This window comes from Neoarius graeffei, chromosome 10, assembly GCF_027579695.1.
Source record: "Neoarius graeffei isolate fNeoGra1 chromosome 10, fNeoGra1.pri, whole genome shotgun sequence".
In the NCBI taxonomy this organism is placed as follows: domain Eukaryota; kingdom Metazoa; phylum Chordata; class Actinopteri; order Siluriformes; family Ariidae; genus Neoarius; species Neoarius graeffei.
In genome coordinates, this window is record NC_083578.1 from 16,258,653 (window position 1) to 16,277,638 (window position 18,986).

Consider the following 18,986-nt stretch of genomic DNA (forward strand, 5'->3'; position numbering starts at 1 on the left):
GTAGTATAAGATGAATAAAACAATTTGGGTCAATAATCCAAAATTTAGGATGATAGCAGTAACTCTGCTTTGTATCAGACCACATTACACCACTTCAGGATTATTTTCTATAAAAGTACACCGACAAGTGTTTTATTTTTTATAAAACACACGCCCTTAACTAGACAAAAACAAATACCACCACTATTGCGTCCCATTTTGGAGGAAGTTGCCCTAAAGAAAGATTATTGAGCTCACAGAGAGGGCTTATAAGATTGGTCAGGTTAAAAAAACAAAACCCAAAACCAGTGGTGTTTTCTTTTCAAACCTTTCACATGAATTATGTTGAAACCTGCAAGATTAGATTTAGTCCAACACTGAGTTCAAACTGAGTTTGTACAAATTGTACAGGCATTACCTGATACGGTAGCACTTTTCTAACAAGTACCTTCCACATTAGAAATTCTGATTAAGCAGACAATTATAGCAGGATAAAATATGCTAACTTTATGCAAATAATACTCAACAGCATTCCTAGTTCTTTCCAATCCTGATAAACACAATTGAAGTCACCAGTGAAGAAAACACCATCATTATCTGTTGTATGGTTTTGCCCAAGAGATTGGATAGTCACTTAATCTGTCAGTCATTTTCTCAGTTTGTGATGGAGTGGGAGAGAATGAGCTGCCCATTTGCATTACAATCCAGACTACATGCAGATGTGCATCACTGTAAAAGACATGTCCATGAGTCAAAAGACGCTACTGTCAGCTGATGTTCATTACAGAACATGTATTTTGCTCACCACTGTTGTGCACGCTACATGGTGGTGCAGTGGTTAGCACTGTTGTCTCACAGCAAGAAGGTTATAGGTTCGAGCCCAGTGGCAAATTGGGGCATGTTCTCCCTGTGTCTGTGTGGGTTTCCTCCGGGTGCTCCGGTTTCCCCCGAAGACATGCAGTTGAGTTAACCGGCTACTCTAAATTGGTCCCAAGCCCAGAAAAGGGAGGGTTGCAGCAGGAAGGGCATCTGGCATAAAACTATGCTCCAATTAATATGGCATGGCATGGCATGGCATGGCATGGCAGTGACCCCACACACATAAATGGGACAAGCTGGAAGAAGAAGACTGTTGTGCATGCTATATATCTAAATGAGACTAACAAGCATGAGCTCTTCTGATGTTTTTCAGAATCTTGCCATCTGTTATGAGATAATGATGTACGCCTAAGCCCTGAACAAAAACATTAACACAACAATGTAAGCTGTTGAATCTTAAAACCATCTCAGTGCATTCAGAATGTCTATTTGCACCTAATTCCTGTGATCTGTTCAAAAATTGAATAAGGTCTCAAAATTCATGCATCCTTTTGGCACAAACTGCATTAACACTCAACACCACTCGCCCACTCAGGACACAGCCAACTGTTCTGCAAGTTCCTCTGGGTTTTCCAGAGCCATCTGCGGTTTATGAAACTGATATCAATGCACTTGGGTTTTAAAGTTTTAGCTCACATGTAGCTAAACAAATTCATTTCTTTCCAACTCCAGGCCAGTGAACCTGCCTTCCATCTTTCAAGCATGGAGGCCAGTGGCGGTGGGTGGCCAACTGAACCCATGACCTCTTGCTTCTTGGGCAACATCACCACTGAGAACTCCAGCATGGGTCGGATATATGAGGTGGCAGTGCAGTCAGCGAACGGCTCAACAAAACGCAGTCCGCAGTTCGTTGGGGTGGAGCTGCTCCAATCTTTCAAACTACTTATCATTCCTTGCTATATGCTGGTAGTGCTAGTGGGAGTTTTTGGGAACTATTTACTGCTCTATGTCATTTGCCAGACGAGGAAGATGCACAACGTGACTAATTTCTTCATCGGGAACCTAGCATTCTCGGACATGCTGATGTGTGCTACCTGTGTGCCGTTCACCCTGGCGTATGCCTTTAACCCTCGAGGTTGGGTGTTTGGGAAATTCATGTGCTATCTGGTGTTCCTCATTCAGCCAGTGACTGTGTACGTGTCAGTGTTCACATTAACAGCAATTGGAGTGGACAGGTAAGTCAGAATTGTTATTTTGATGTATTTGAATAAATGATAAATATGTCATTATTAATAGAAATTTGACAGGTTTGATTGAACAAGGTTCAAACATGCGAGGCTCTCCTTAATAAGTATCTGGATCTCAAAGTCTCCTTGTCCATTTTCATAAATGCAGTTTTTAGGTTCACTGGAAGTTAAAGTGTACTTACAGTATACTTACAAGTTAAAATGTACTTACTTGTCTGTGCTGTAAAGGCATTGACACAGTGGGGAGACACAGACACAGCGGATAGGTTTAAAAGCCCGAACTCGGGAAAACTTTAATCCTCTCAAAACGTACTGCATGTCAGTTTTATATGTAAAGTCTAGACGCGCCAACCGACGTCATCATAACGCGACACAGTAAATAGTCATGAAAGTGTTCTGGATTTTCCCGGAATTCCGGATTTTTAGATTTTCCTCCGGATTTTTTCCGCTAATGACCCGGAAATCCGGATATTTGACAAAACTCTTGAAAATCTCCGGTTTTCCGAATGGCGAAATTTATTTTTCGGATTTTTCACGCTCCTAGACGCAGCGTAATACTTCGCATCGTCCTTGCATGGTCGCGGTCCTTAAATAGCCCAAACATAGTTCATTGATTAAAGACAGGTGTTCTTTGTTAACGGCGCACGTGCTGGAGCTCGTTAGGCGCGCGCGCCCAAAGCGCGCCTTCAGGTGCACAAGCTAAGGCGCGCAGGACTGACACCATTCTGTGCAAGCGCAACACAATCGCACTAGAAGGCATGTTCAAGCTGCCAGTGTAGCTGCAGTCTTTTTAGTTGCGAATTACGAGTATTTTCTCTTGTGTTAATAATTCGCCATGTCAAAACAAACAAAACTTTCCTCCTTCTTTCGACATGAAGAGAGGTCAGCAATTTATTTTATTTATATATATATATATATATATATATATATATATATATATATATTTTTTTTTTTTTTTTTTTTTTTTCCGGGGCGGCACGGTGGTGTAGTGGTTAGCGCTGTTGCCTCACAGCAAGAAGGTCCGGGTTCGAGCCCCGTGGCCGGCAAGGGCCTTTCTGTGCGGAGTTTGCATGTTCTCCCTGTGTCTGCATGGGTTTCCTCCGGGTGCTCCGGTTTCCCCCACAGTCCAAAGACATGCAGGTTAGGTTAACTGGTGACTCTAAATTGACCGTAGGTGTGAATGTGAGTGTGAATGGTTGTCTGTGTCTATGTGTCAGCCCTGTGATGACCTGGCGACTTGTCCAGGGTGTACCCCGCCTTTCACCCGTAGTCAGCTGGGATAGGCTCCAGTTCGCCTGCGACCCTGTAGAACAGGATAAAGCGGCTAGAGATAATGAGATAAGATTTTTTTTTTTCCGGGGCGGCACGGTGGTGTAGTGGTTAGCGCTGTCGCCTCACAGCAAGAAGGTCCGGGTTCGAGCCCCGTGGCTGATGAGGGCCTCTCTGTGCGGAGTTTGCATGTTCTCCCCGTGTCCGCGTGGGTTTCCTCCGGGTGCTCCGGTTTCCCCCACAGTCCAAAGACATGCAGGTTAGGTTAACTGGTGACTCTAAATTGAGCGTAGGTGTGAATGTGAGTGTGAATGGTTGTCTGTGTCTATGTGTCAGCCCTGTGATGACCTGGCGACTTGTCCAGGGTGTACCCCGCCTTTCGCCCGTAGTCAGCTGGGATAGGCTCCAGCTTGCCTGCGACCCTGTAGAACAGGATAAAGCGGCTAGAGATAATGAGATGAGATGAGACCTTCAACTGTCTGATATTTTTCAAAGTAATGAACTGTGTAGCAGGAAAATCACCGTGTTTTCTAAATGCACTCCTGAAAATTACTCATTAACTAGGGGAATTAAATTTGATATTTTTGACATGTTAATCATTAATGTACATGAAAGAAAAAGGCTTAAAAGTTATAACTTGTTTTAGTGAAAATAAGTACTAAAATGCACTAGAATGCAGGGTTTTGCGTGTTATGTTATTAAAATATTTTCGGGGGACGTTGCCCCCCCATATCTTAGTTTGACTTTCAGGGGTTTTTTTCTTTGCTCCACTTTCATCTCTAAGTAAAGAGCAAAACAACGACTCAACAGGTAATGAAGGACGTGACAGAAGCAATCATTTCAATTGAACACTTAATAGCTGGCTGTGAATTATGAACAATGCGGTGCCCCTACAGTGCTCACAATAAATAAAATACAGTCACTGGAAAATATCTTAATGTTTCCATTCACAGCTGATGAGTGTTGTAGTTGAGTCACTAAACCTTGAGTCCGAGTCCAGTCTCGAGTCCTCAGTGTTCAAGTCTGAGTCAAGTCCAAGTCTCATCTCATCTCATTATCTCTAGCCGCTTTATCCTGTTCTACAGGGTCGCAGGCGAGCTGGAGCCTATCCCAGCTGACTACGGGCGAAAGGCGGGGTACACCCTGGACAAGTCGCCAGATCATCACAGGGCTGACACATAGACACAGACAACCATTCACACTCACATTCACACCTACGGTCAATTCAGAGTCACCAGTTAACCTAACCTGCATGTCTTTGGACTGTGGGGGAAACCGGAGCACCCGGAGGAAACCCACGCGGACACGGGGAGAACATGCAAACTCCACACAGAAAGGCCCTCGCCGGCCACGGGGCTCGAACCCAGGACCTTCTTGCTGTGAGGCGACAGCGCTAACCACTACACCACCGTGCCGCCCCAAGTCCAAGTCATTAAAGAAAATTTTGAGTCGAGCCCAAGAACAAGACTCCATCCGCACCATTTGACGGTGGCTGTTGCTGCCTTTAAGTGAAAGCGTCTCTGCTACTGTGTTGGACTAATGTTCCTGCTCGACTGCCCCATTGTAGTTAATAGGCTAGAGATAAAAGTTTGTTCATCACTCAGCAAGCCCCGCCCACTATCAACAGGGCAAATAACATGAGAGAGGGTTAACACTAGCTAGTTCATCGCTCAGCAAGCAAGTCCCGCTATCAACAGAACAATGAACATAGCATGTCACTTCCTTCTCTGGGTGGAGTCTTGCCAAATGACGATTGAAGTTCGAGGTTGTCCCCGTCGTCTCCTCGATAGTTCTTCTACATATGGAACACATAGCGGTGCATTTTTTCCTACTGCACAAGAGGTCTGTATAAGCAAAGCGGACAATCCTAGGGGCGTTCTCTCCACGCATTTTAGTGCCATTAACATTAGTTTGTTCCTGAACATGACGTATGAACAGGTGAATGTTCATTCTCTTGCACGAAATTAGTATAAAAAATAACGTCGATATAAATATCTTATGCCAAATTATTATGGCATGTTACAAAAAATAAAGAAAAAATCCGAGTCCTCGTCTCCAGTTTATGAGTCCGAATGCAGTTAATATACGAATCTGAGTCCAAGTCCGAGTCATCAGTGCTCGAGTCCAAGTCAAGTCACGAGTCCTTAAAATGAGGGCATGAGTTGGACTCGAGTCTGAGTCCTGGACTTGAGTACTACAAGCCTGGCTGTTGGGAGCATTTTAAACTTAGCACATGCTCTTTCAGACATTTACCAGGAGTATTATTTTTATTGTAAACACTAGGTGTGTAATCAAATACATTACTAGAAATGAATGAATAATCCACCCATCCATCCATTATCTCTAGCCGCTTTATCCTGTTCTACAGGGTCGCAGGCAAGCTGGAGCCTATCCCAGCTGACTACGGGCGAAAGGCGGGGTACACCCTGGACAAGTCGCCAGATCATCACAGGGCTGACACATAGACACAGACAACCATTCACATTCACACCTACGCTCAATTTAGAGTCACCAGTTAACCTAACCTGCATGTCTTTGGACTGTGGGGGAAACCGGAGCACCCGGAGGAAACCCACGCAGACACGGGGAGAACATGCAAACTCCACACAGAAAGGCCCTCGCCGGCCACGGGGCTCGAACCCGGACCTTCTTGCTGTGAGGCGACAGTGCTAACCACTACACCACCGTGCCGCTTCATGAATGAATAATATGGATACAACTACAGATACAAATATACAGATACGCCCATTATTCTTTTTAAGCTTGCCAGAATGATTCACAGGGCACCCGGTTGAGACTTGACAAAATGGGAGGTTTTTACTTTAATGCAGGTTTGAGATATGCTTATGGGACAAAAAAAAAAAAAAATAGACCATATTCATGTTGCATGATGCATTTATAGCATCCTTAGTAACTGCCTGGTCAGGGTCACAGTGGTTTCAATTAGGCTACTATTTTGTGTATAATTTGGAAAACAGGACCAACTTATTTTGTTAGAAAATATCACGGATGAGTGCAAAACAAAAAATAATGCCTGCATCTCAGTCTCAATATTTCTGCCTTCTTTTTCCAGTGTTTTCATTATTTTCATTATTACTTTTTTTTTTTAAATGTTATCTTCATTTTTCATTCTACCTTTATATTTTGCATTCCATATGCACTTTATATTTTTATATTTTATATATATATTTCTTTTTATTTTGGTAAGCGTAGTTTGGTCGGGCAGTTGCAAAATAAGAACTTCATTACCCAATAATAAACCGCTGTGTCTGTTATTGTGTATACTGTATGACAGATAAAATCTTGAATCTTGAATATTTCTAGGGTAGTATTTTTAGGGTACAAAAAAACCAAACCCATTCATCCAGTTAAGGCCAAGCCCACTTCAGGTATAAATCTGAATACAGACAGAGATACAGATATTTGAAGCATTGAAACTATATAGATACAATAGTGTAATTGCATTATACCTCTACTAAGCACACACTTTTACTTAGGGGTGTTTATTACTTACTGTATCTGGCCATCAGGTTGTACTCTCAAGGCTATATTGTATTTTTCACTTAGAAACAACTGTAGCATTCCTTTAAAACTCAATGTAATACCATCTCGTTATAATTCCGTTATTCTTCATAAAGCATATTGTTCAGTAAGTATATGGATGACTTAGTAACTACAATAAAACTAATAGGGATGGTTTGTTATTACGAAAGTGAGAAATATTATGTCTGGACCCCCTGACAGGTCCACAGAGTTTAAAGAGATCCCCAACGGATTGATTTTCAAACTTATTTTATGTAAAATTAGATGTAGATTTCAAAAATCAAACTTTCATTTTCAGAGACCAAATAGTTTTCGAGAAAAATGCACTTTTTTAGAATACCGGATGCATGCTTCCTGTGGTAGTGATGCATGCGATGACGTCAGGTAGTGGTCGCTTGCAACAGCTTCAGTCGCCTCAGTGTGTTTTTAGTACAAAATATTTTCTAAGTGTACGTTTTAGTATGGCTTTACCATTCCAGTTCGAACCAGAATATCATGAAGATGAAATAGTGCAGGGCTTTTCAAAGTGTGGGGCACGCCTCTCCTAGGGGGCACCAGAGTTCTTCGGGGGGGCGCAAGGTGAGGAAAAATAAACCAGAATAAGTTACTATTGCGGACATTTAGCGAAGTTCAGCTAGCCTTTGCCAGAGACAAAATGGATCAATTTTTAGTACCTAAAGCTACAGTGAGTGAGGAGACAGAGTCTGGGCCAAGCAAAAAAAGAAGGAAGTATGACCACGATTATTTAAAGTTTGGATTTTCATGGACTGGATCTGAAGATGCTTCACTGCCACAGTGTGTTGTCTGCCAAGAGGTGCTCGCTAACGATGCTATGAGATGTTTAAAATGTGTAAAACAAGATGTTTAAAAAAAAAGCACAGATGTTTAAAATGTGTAAAAAAAAATATGTTTTAAAAAGCACAGATGTTTAAAATGTGTAAAACAAGATGTTTTAAAAAAGCAGATGTTTAAAATGTGTAAAAAAGATGTTTTAAAAAAGCACAGATGTTTAAAATGTGTAAAAAAAGTTTTAAAAAAGCACAGATATTTAAAATGTGTAAAACAAGATGTTTTTAAAAAAGCACAGATGTTTAAAATGTGTAAAAAAGATGTTTTAAAAAAGCACAGATGTTTAAAATGTGTAAAAAAAAAGATGTTTTAAAAAAGCACAGATGTTTAAAATGTGTAAAAAAAGTTTTAAAAAAAAAGCACAGCTGTTTAAAATGTGTACAAAAGAGGTTTTAAAAAAGCACAGATGTTTAAAATGTGTAAAACAAGATGTTTTAAAAAGCACAGATGTTTAAAATGTGTAAAACAAGACGTCTTAAAAAAAGCAGATGTTTAAAATGTGTAAAAAAAGTTTTAAAAAAGTACAGATGTTTAAAATTTGCAAAACAAGATGTTTTTAAAAAAGCACAGATGTTTAAAATGTGTAAAAAAGATGTTTTTAAAAAAGCACAGATGTTTAAAATGTGTACAAAAGAGGTTTTAAAAAAGCACAGATGTTTAAAATGTGTAAAACAAGATGTTTTAAAAAGCACAGATGTTTAAAATGTGTACAAAAGAGGTTTTTAAAAAAGCACAGATGTTTAAAATGTGTAAAACAAGACGTCTTAAAAAAAGCAGATGTTTAAAATGTGTAAAAAAAGTTTTAAAAAAGCACAGATGTTTAAAATGTGTAAAACAAGATGTTTTTAAAAAAGCACAGATGTTTAAAATGTGTAAAAAAGATGTTTTTAAAAAAGCACAGATGTTTAAAATGTGTAAAAAAAATTTTTAAAAAAGCACAGATGTTTAAAATTTGTAAAAAAAAAAGTTTTAAAAAAGCACAGATGTTTAAAATGTGTAAAACAAGATGTTTTTAAAAAAGCACAGATGTTTAAAATGTGTAAAAAATGTTTTAAAAAAGCACAGATGTTTAAAATTTGTAAAAAAAAAAAGTTTTAAAAAAGCACAGATGTTTAAAATGTGTAAAAAAGATGTTTTAAAAAAGCACAGATGTTTAAAATGTGTAAAAAAGATGTTTTTAAAAAAGCACAGATGTTTAAAATGTGTAAAAAAATGTTTTAAAAAAGCACAGATGTTTAAAATTTGTAAAAAAAAAAGTTTTAAAAAAGCACAGATGTTTAAAATGTGTAAAACAAGATGTTTTTAAAAAAGCACAGATGTTTAAAATGTGTACAAAATATGTTTTAAAAAAGCACAGATGTTTAAAATTTGTAAAAAAAAAAAGTTTTAAAAAAGCACAGATGTTTAAAATGTGTAAAACAAGATGTTTTTTTTTTAAAAAAAAGCACAGATGTTTAAAATGTGTAAAAAAATATGTTTTAAAAAAGCACAGATGTTTAAAATTTGTAAAAAAAAAAGTTTTAAAAAAGCACAGATGTTTAAAATGTGTAAAACAAGATGTTTTTTTAAAAAAAAGCACAGATGTTTAAAATGTGTAAAAAAAAGATGTTTTAAAAAAGCACAGATGTTTAAAATGTGTAAAAAAAAGATGTTTTAAAAAAGCACAGATGTTTTAAATGTGTAAAAAAGATGTTTTTAAAAAGCACAGATGTTTAAAATGTGTAAAAAAAAGATGTTCAAAAAAGCACAGATGTTTAAAATGTGTAAAACGCTGGTTACGGATGTAACCGTGGTTCTATGAGTAGTGGAAGACCGCCAGAGGCAGTTCTTATAGTGGAAATATCATGCGCTCGCGCATGGCAACGAGAACTTATTGATTTGTTGTCATCTCGTGACGTCATGACGCCCAATGTAACAAAACCTGTCAACGAGTCATGATCCGTCTTAATGGTCATTCTCGCAATTCCGAGTGACCCAAGACTCTGGCGGTCTTCCACTATTCATAGAACCACGGTTACATCCGTAACCAGCGTTCTATTTCATACTTCCAGACCGCCAGAGGCAGTTCTTATAGTGGAAGACTTATACAACCAAGTCACGAGGAATAACACACTCCAGTCAGTCCTTCAATTGAACTCAAAGCCTTTATTGATAAACAATGCATGCATCACACCTAGACATCACTAGGGAGCAAAGCTGAAGAAACTGGCGGAAGTGGCACCACATTCACACGGTAAAACCTGGAAAAGGTACACGGTGATGACCAAGTAGCCGCAGAACAGATATCAACAAGAGAAATTCCTCTTAATGCAGCCCAAGATGTCGCAACAGCACGCGTTGAGTGGCATCTTGCAGAAGCAGGAGCTGTTTTATCAGCAAAGCGGTAGGCACTGGTAATGGCCTCCAAAACCCAGTGTGCCAGTCTCTGTTTTGAAAGGGGTGCTCCTTTCCCACACTCCCCAAAACGGATAAACAACTGGTCTGTTTTTCGCCACTGAGCAGTCTGAGAAACATACTGGCGCAAAGCACGCACCGGACACAGTTCAGAGCGGGGCTCATCATCAGGGCGGAATGCCGCCAGAACAATCGGCTGATTAGCAAACTGAGGGGAAAGCACCTTTGGTAGAAAAGCAGGATTAGGCCATAATGTCACCTGACTGTCTTCTGGTCCCCAACGCATACACTGAGCACTAACAGAAAGAGCATGAAGTTCACTAACTCTCTTGGTAGAAGTGATAGCCAACAAGAACGCAGTCTTGATAGAAAGCCACTTAATCTCTGCCTGCTCTAAAGGCTCGAATGGTGGAGAACACAATCCATTCAGAACAGTGTGCAAGTCCCAAGAAGCACAATCCGTTCGCGGGCGCGGGTGTAGTCGTTGGGCACCCTTCATAAAAGCTACCACTAACTTGTGAGCACCCAATGAAACCCCTTCAGTTGGTGCCCTGTAGGCAGTGCTGCGACATATACTCTCAAGGTGGCAGGAGAGCGACCATTATCCAGCAGATGTTGAAGAAAATCAAGAATTGTTACCACAGGACATTCAAGGGGGTTCAAAGAATGAGTAGTGCACCAGGTAGTGAAAAGCTTCCATCTGTTTTCATACATTGTCCTAGTAGATTGAGCACGAGCATTCAGAACAGTGTGCCTAACCCCTTCTGAACAGTCCATGACACTTTGGTTCCCCCCAGTGGCCAAACCCAGAGTTTCAGCCTGTCTGGACAAGGGTGCCAGAGCTGCCCCTCCATTTGGGACAGAAGATCCTTCCTCATTGGCAATGGCCGGGGAGGCCCCACGGTTAGAGTCAGTAGTAAGTGAAACCAAGGCATGCTCGGCCATCTGAGCGCTACCAAGAGCACCCTGTGGCCCATTTCCCGTACTCGATTGAGCACACCCCAGATCAGTGGAATAGGTGGGAACGCAAACAGTAGCACATCCGGCCACTCGTGAGTCAGAGCATCCCTGCCCAGTGACTCCAGTTCTGCCATCTCTGCATTCCACAGAGGGCAATGTGTTGTCTCCTTGGACGCGAACAAGTCTACTGTCGCTGTGCCATAAGTGTTCCAAATTTTCTGCACGACCTCCTTGTGCAAGTGCCAGTCTCCTGCCCTCTGTCTCCTCCGGGACAGTGCATCGGGCACCACATTGAGGTGACCTGGAATGTGTGTTGCACGGAGGGAGAGGAAACGCGTTTCTGCCCAAGTCAGGAGTGCCTGTGTCAGACAAAGAGAGGGAAGGGACCTTGTGCCTCCCTGGTGATTTATGTGAAACACCACAGAGGTGTTGTCTGTCCTCACCATCACATGTTTTCCCCTCAGAACACTCTCGAAATGCTTGAGAGTCAGGAAAACAGCTTGTAGTTCGAGAACATTGATATGGCAGCGTTTCATGTGAGGATCCCATTGACCGCTTACCCCCTGACATGACGCAAAAGGTGGCTGGTGTCCGCCATCGCTTGTTCCTGGGTTGCTGCACATAGCAGCCAGTCGTCCAAGTACGGCAGGACTAACATGCCTTCCGCTTGGAGAGGTTCCAGTGCAGCCTGGACGCACTTTGTGAACACCCGGGGGGCTAGAGAGAGTCCAAATGGAAGAACTCTGTATTGGTAGGCCTTGTGTTGAAAACTGAAACGGAGAAACTGCCTGTGCTCCTCTGCAATGGGCACATGGAAATAGGCCTCCTTTAAGTCTATCGTCACAAACCATGTGCCTGGTTCTATGGCTCGAACAACATCCATAGTGCGCAACATCCGGGAAGGTAAACGCTTGAGGAACCTGTTCACATGTCTTAAATCTAGGATGGGCCTGAACCTGCCATCCTTTTTGGAACTAGAAAATAACGGGAGTAGAGACCCTCCACCTGAACTTGGGGGTCTACCTCCTCTATGGCGCCTTTCTGCAGTAACTGCTGAACTTCTGCAGTAAGCGCTAGAACTTGCCCTGGGTCCTTTACTACCGTAGGACAAACGCGGGCACAAGGTTGTGGTCGACGGCGAAACTGTAGGCGGTAACCTTTTCGAGCGTCTCGAGAAGCCACTCGTTGGGAGTTATTTCTCTCCAGCGCTGAATATGGACCACTGAAAAATGAGTCGCCGTCGACCCCAGGCAGTCAGCGCCGTCTGCTCGCTGGTTCATTGGCTTTGGGGGGGCACTGGCGTGGAGGCTGCCGTGCAGGCCAGGAGCGTGAGCGTTGGTTCGAAGCGCCATGATGGGCCAAGTGTGTAGGCCCGGCGTGCTGGCCACAGAAGAACCTGTTAGGACTGCGTGCTGGCACCGGCTGTGGGGAAGCCTGGCGGTTCGGACGTACACTTACTCGAGGGTCGTCAAAGCCTGAACGCCGTGCAGCATGCTGAGAGCGTGACTCTGCAACCCGCACTCTTCTCTCCAGGGCCTCCTGTGCGGCTGGCCCGAACAGGTGGCCCGGCGTAAGCGGCAATTGGCGCAGGTTGTTACGACAAGCTTCTGGTAAGGACGACTGTGCTAGCCACACTTGGCGTCTGGCATGAGCAAGGAGGCCCAGAGCCCTCCCACAATCACTAGCCATTGCACCAAGAGCTTGAAGGGAAGCATCCAGCAGACCAGAGACAGAGTCATCTGTGGAAGCGGAATCCAAGGTAGCATGTAAAGCCGACAGAAGATGGCCCATAGAATTGCCAATACGGCCCAACCTGGCAACTGTGTTGTAGGTTTTGACCAGTGCATTGTCAGTGCGCCTGCACTCCTTATTGGGGCATCGCACGTCCGGATGTAGGGCTTCATCTGGTGATACAATGAGGGATGCCACACAGGGCTCTAATGCTGGCATTGAGCCAAGGCCAGTAGTATCTGGTGCAGACATATCAGATAGCATGCGTGCAACACGATCAGGCCGGAATGAAAGAGCTGATCGGAAAGCTGCAGACACGACCTCTGTAAAGTCCTTACAATGTGGAATAATCACCTCTTTTGAGCCAGGTACAGAGCGACACAAGAGGTTGGTAGGGCCTGACTGAGCATTTGGAACATCCAAATTCAACTTTGCAAGCGCCATTTTAATGTTACCACGCATTGACATAGCAACAGAGGCTCCGCTGTCTGATTCAGATCCACTGCCACTTACTGTGTACAAGGAGGATGGCCGAGACGGTTGTTGTGCTACATGAGCCTGCTGATCATTGCTCTCCGAAAGGAGAGAGTCAGTCGCTGCCAGTGAAATTGCATCGCTCTCTTCTGGTTCCACATTAGGTGGATGCTCAGTTAAAAGAGGAACGTGAGCATTGAGATGCGTTGCATTGTCCGTCTGATCCATGCTATCATTAACCGCTGACATAGTAGGACCTGATAAAAGCGCCTGTAGTCTTTGTACAGTTGTAGTAAGCTCGTCCATATGCTTCGCTAGCTTACTAGAAGAAGCACGTCGCTTCAGTTTCCGATGCTCCTCAACATCCGGACGTTTACGTTTAGTCCCGCGAGTATCAACTGCAGCAGGAGTTAAAAGCTCCGATGCGCTCGGAGAGATGCTAGCAAGACGCTGCTGGCGGAGCTCGAACGGCATAATGCTACAATCGGGGCAAGGATTAGATAACGCATCTTCCAGATGCTGTAGTCCCAAGCAGGATGGGCAGCGATCATGCCCATCTAACATATCCATCCCAGCATAGCACTGCGTACAGAGAGCAGGATGATCCATATCCACGAACAACGCAGAGCCGATACGACGGTTATGTTGTTAAGTGGACAAGGCCAGAGAGCCAGTCGGCTATGGAGGCAACCGCTCCCGAGGGTTAGCCTACTCTTACTCAACCAATGAGGGAACCCTGGAAACCAAGAGGTACTCGTTGGGAAGATAATTCACCAGGCGAGGGAACCTTGGAACCCAACAGGTACTCGCCGGTAAAGGTAGATTCAAAGTAAATAACTTACCTGATAAAATCCAATCAGAGTGTTGCAAGTGTGTCTGTATCACCGAACGAGGGAACTTTGGGCAACCAAAGTACTCGCCGGTTAACTCCAATCCAGTTCGCAGACAACAGCTAGGTGGGGAAGCAATTAGCTAAGCCCAATAGAAAAAGCTGTCGAAGTCCACAAAATAGTTCTCTGCCTTGCGAGAATGAAAAAGAGACGGATCATGACTCGTTGACAGGTTTTGTTACATTGGGCGTCATGACGTCACGAGATGACAACAAATCAATAAGTTCTCGTTGCCGTGCGCGAGCGCATGATATTTCCACTATAAGAACTGCCTCTGGCGGTCTGGAAGTATGAAATAGAACAAGATGGTTTTTTTTAAAAAAGCACAGATGTTTAAAATATGTAAAAAAAAGATGTTTTAAAAAGCACAGATGTTTTAAATGTGTAAAAAAAAGATGTTTTTAAAAAAGCACAGATGTTTAAAATGTGTTAAACAAGATGTTTTAAAAAAGCACAGATGTTTTAAATGTGTAAAAAAGATGTTTTCAAAAAGCACAGATGTTTAAAATGTGTAAAAAAAGATCTTTAAAAAAAGCACAGATGTTTAAAATGTGTAAAAAAAAGATGTTTTAAAAAAGCACAGATGTTTTAAATGTGTAAAACAAGATGTTTTAAAAAAGCACAGATGTTTAAAATGTGTTAAAAAAAAAAAGATGTTTTAAATGTGTAAAAAAGATGTTTTAAAAAAGCACAGATGTTTAAAATGTGTAAAAGAAAAAAAATAATGTGTACAACAACCATTTTTTTAAATACGAATGGAACATTAAGTATAGCAACAACAAAAATTGTAAGGGGGGGGGCGCTGTTGTTTATTTGCTCTCTTGGGGGGGGGGGGGGGGGGGCTGACTCTCCCACACTTTGAAAACCCCTGAAATAGTGGATTACAAGAGTGATTCCAGCGGAGAAAATAGCGACGAAACAGAGCTCAACTCTGAAGATAGTGTCCAAAGAAATTTCATCGTGGTGTTGTTGTGGCCAATGTCGAACTACGGAAACAGACACAGTCTGTATTTGTTGCCATGAATTGCAGTCCCTACCTCATTTAACAGAAGATATTGTGTCTGAATCGAATGCTCCGTCTCTTGACCGGTTAGTAATTGTTCTTCAACGTTACTGTTTTGTCATCCATATTTTCTTCCAATATACACTGAAGAACCTACAACACATCATAATACCGATTACAGTTCACCAGGTAAGACACTGATAATATACTACAAAGAATCATGGTAGAACAAAGTCTAAACTAACCTCTCGGTGTTGTTGTCTGTCTTGACATTCAACACTGCATTGGTGGACTTTTGAAGTTGAATGATGGGCAAATATAGTTGGCATGGCATCATCTTTTAGCTTTCTTTTCATTCTCAAAGCCCCCATTATTTAATCTTGCTTTTAATTCCATCGAATCATCAAAACAGGATGATTCAGAATGTTCGGAGCATAAGTAGGGCACTGTAGGCAGATTGTTTTGAGGTCTTCCGATGGCATGAATCCATTTCTTGTAAATAATCAGGCGATTCTGGCCAGGTAAATGGTGAAAAGATCATTTCAGCATCATTGTGGCATTTATATGCTACACAACAAGGCATATTTATTTACAAACTGAAATTTGGTAAAAATACTTGTAAAACTATGACGTAAACAGAGAATAGAAACAGCTGAGTTGCTCCAAGCAACCACTACCTGACGTCATCACGTACATCACTACCACAAGAAGCCCATCTGGTATTCTAAAAAAAATGCATTTTCCTTGAAAACGATTTGGTCTCCAAAAATGAAAGTTAGATTTTTTTAAAAAATTTACGAATAATTTTACATAAAATAAGTTTGGTAATCAATCCACTGGAGGATCCCTTTATAGTATTAATTGCACATTAAGGATAACTGTTCATCTTTGTGGATACATTTGCATTATTTTTACCTTAAAGAACAAAATGTACCTGTACAGTGTCTTTTTTTTTTATTGAAGAACTGTGTACTTTGTGTACTTTTCTGTGGACATTTGACTTGAGAAATAAATACATAGACAAGACTAAGCAAATAAGTCAACTGGGATTGAAAAAAAGAACAAATGTCTAAAATAGCAATGAAATTTTAGGCTCACTGAACTGTTTATTAACTGGACAGAGGAATTCTCAGGTAAATTGTCTTCTATTAACTGGACGATACTTAAAATTTATGCAAACTAAATACAGTAAAGATAGGAAGTATTTTGGCATGACTACCTGCATGACTTTTAGTCAAATTTTACAAACTGTTCTATTGACCTTTAGATACTATGCTACCGTGCACCCTCTGAAGAAACGCATCTCAGTCCTGGCCTGTGCTTACCTACTCTCTGGCATCTGGATCCTCTCCTGTGGCCTGGTGGCTCCGGCTGTAGCCCACACTTACCATGTGGAGTTCAGAGATGAAGGCTTCACCATTTGTGAGGAGTTCTGGATGGGCCAGGAGCACGAGCGGCTGGTTTACGCTTATAGCACACTCTTCATCACGTACGTCCTCCCACTCTCAGCACTTTGCATCTCATACCTGCGCATCTCTGTCAAGCTACGCAACTGCGTGGTGCCCGGACACCACACGCAGAGCCAGGCGGAGGCACAGCGAGCACGAAAACGCAAAACCTTCCGTCTGGTGACATTGGTGGTGGCAGCGTTTGCGGTCTGCTGGCTGCCCATCAGTGTCTTCAACGTCCTCCGGGACATTGATATCGACTTGATTGACAAGCGCTACTTTCTGCTCATCCAGCTGCTATGCCACCTGTGTGCCATGAGCTCGTCTTGCTGCAATCCTTTTTTGTACGCATGGTTGCATGATCGCTTCCGAGCAGAACTGCGAAAGATGTTCACATGCCACAGACGCATTGGTATTGCGATACCCACCAACAATTGTACTGCTGCCAGTGTGGTGCTCTGACAAACAATGAAACCAATTCGAGGTAGTTAATGCCACCAGCAAAAAAAAAATCTGGAGTGGTCACTGGTAGCCGAACAGGATAAAGTTTGGGCAGTGTTTGGAGACACAAGACACGTCTGTTGGTAGCATGGCCAGAAGTGTTATTGTATTTCTATCAGACTTGTGACACCTGAACCTTTCTATTAATGCTACTGTGACTTGTGCAGACTCGCATTTAATTTAAAACCCTCAAGCAAAACTCATCACCCCCTGATAATGAATTCTACCTTGAAACTGCACCAAGACTTGGTATTTTGGAATAGAATATTTAGATAAGATTGGCTGGCTTTTTTTATGTGGTATATCAGATATATTCCAATCAGCTACTTGTCTTCGACTTGTTCAATATCATGCTAGCTGAATGGAATATATCTGATATACCATGAAAAAAAGCCAGCCAATATTATTATTATTATTATTATTATATGGTATATACACATTCCTTTTGGGTGTTCAACACGTCTTTCTTTTTCAAAATTCTCTCAAAATCTTCCGTATTTAACGAAGCAAACCTGGCGGCCATGTTTGTTTACAAATTGTCCCAGTCGCTCGCTAGTGCAGAAGTTTTACGTCTCCAACATGTGATATCATGTTGTCTTGACAACCATGCAATGTTGTAAACCATATTCAACGCTCATTCTCCGTTGGGTAGAGCGATGTAATACATGTAGGATTAGTGATGTGTTAACAATATTGCATGCTATCAAACCAAATGAATGAAACCTGCTAGAAGGGAATAGAAAACATGTTTTTATTCCTCCACCTGTCTCCTGCTTAGCACAGCTTATAAGAAAAACAGAATATTGGGGTTTTTTTTCATAGCGGGCAACGTACAGTGAATATAAAAAGTGTACACACCCCGTTAAAATGATAAGTTTTTCTGATGTAAAAAAAATGAGACCACGATAAATAATTTCAAAACTTTTCCCACCTTTAATGTGACCTATAACCTGTACAATTCACTTGAAAAAAACAAATCTGTTCAGGGGAAAAACATAAAAAAATAAAAAACGTACAATAAGCTGGTTGGATAAGTGTGCACACCCTCAAACTAATACTTTGTTGAAGCACCTTTTGATTTAATTACAGCATTCAGTCTTTTAGGGTCGGAGTCTATCAGCCTGCCACATCTAGACTTGGCAATATTTACCCACTCTTCCTTGCAAAAGCGCTCCAAACCTGTCAGATTGCGAGGACATCTCTTGTGCACAGCCCTCTTCAGGTCACCCCACAGATTTTCAATTGGATTTAGGTCTGGGCTCTGGCTGGGCCATTCTAAAACTTTTTTGGGGTCATTGTCGTGCTGAAAGATGAAATTCCTCTTCATCTTCAGCTTTCTAGCAGACACCTGAAGGTTTTGGGTCAAAATTGACTGGTATTTAGAACTGTTCGTAATTCCCTCCACCTTGACTAAAGCTCCTGTTCCAGCTGAAGAAAAACAACCCCAAAACATGATGCTGCCACCACCATGCTTCACCGTGGGTATGGTGTTCTTTTGGTGATGCGCAGTGTTGCTTTTGCGCCAAACATACCTTTTGGAATTGTGGCCAAAAAGTTCAACATTGGTTTCATCAGACCATAACACGTTTTCCCCACATGCTTTTGGGAGAGTTGATTTTTTTTTTTTTTTTTTTGCAAAATTTATCTGGGCTTGGATGTTTTTATTTGTAAGAAAAGGCTTCCATCTTGTGACCCTATAGTCCAGACATATGGAGAATACGGGAGATTGTTGTCACATGTCGTACACGACCAGTACTTGCCAGAAATCCCTGCAGCTCCTTCAGTGTTGCTGTCGGCCTCTTGGCAGCCTCCCTGACCAATTTTCATCTCTTCTTTTCATCAATTTTGGAGGGACGTCCAGTTCTCGGTAATGTCACTG

General features: G+C 42.0%; 1 protein-coding gene across 1 annotated transcript; it reads left to right on the forward strand.

The window, feature by feature from the left end:
• Positions 1 to 1,560: 1,560 nt before the first annotated feature.
• On the forward strand, positions 1,561 to 17,068 carry prlhr2a (prolactin releasing hormone receptor 2a). Its single transcript, XM_060930705.1, has 2 exons — positions 1,561 to 2,033; positions 16,426 to 17,068. Exons 1-2 carry the CDS (start codon positions 1,561 to 1,563, stop codon positions 17,066 to 17,068), a joined length of 1,116 nt encoding a protein of 371 aa, XP_060786688.1.
• Positions 17,069 to 18,986: the final 1,918 nt, after the last annotated feature.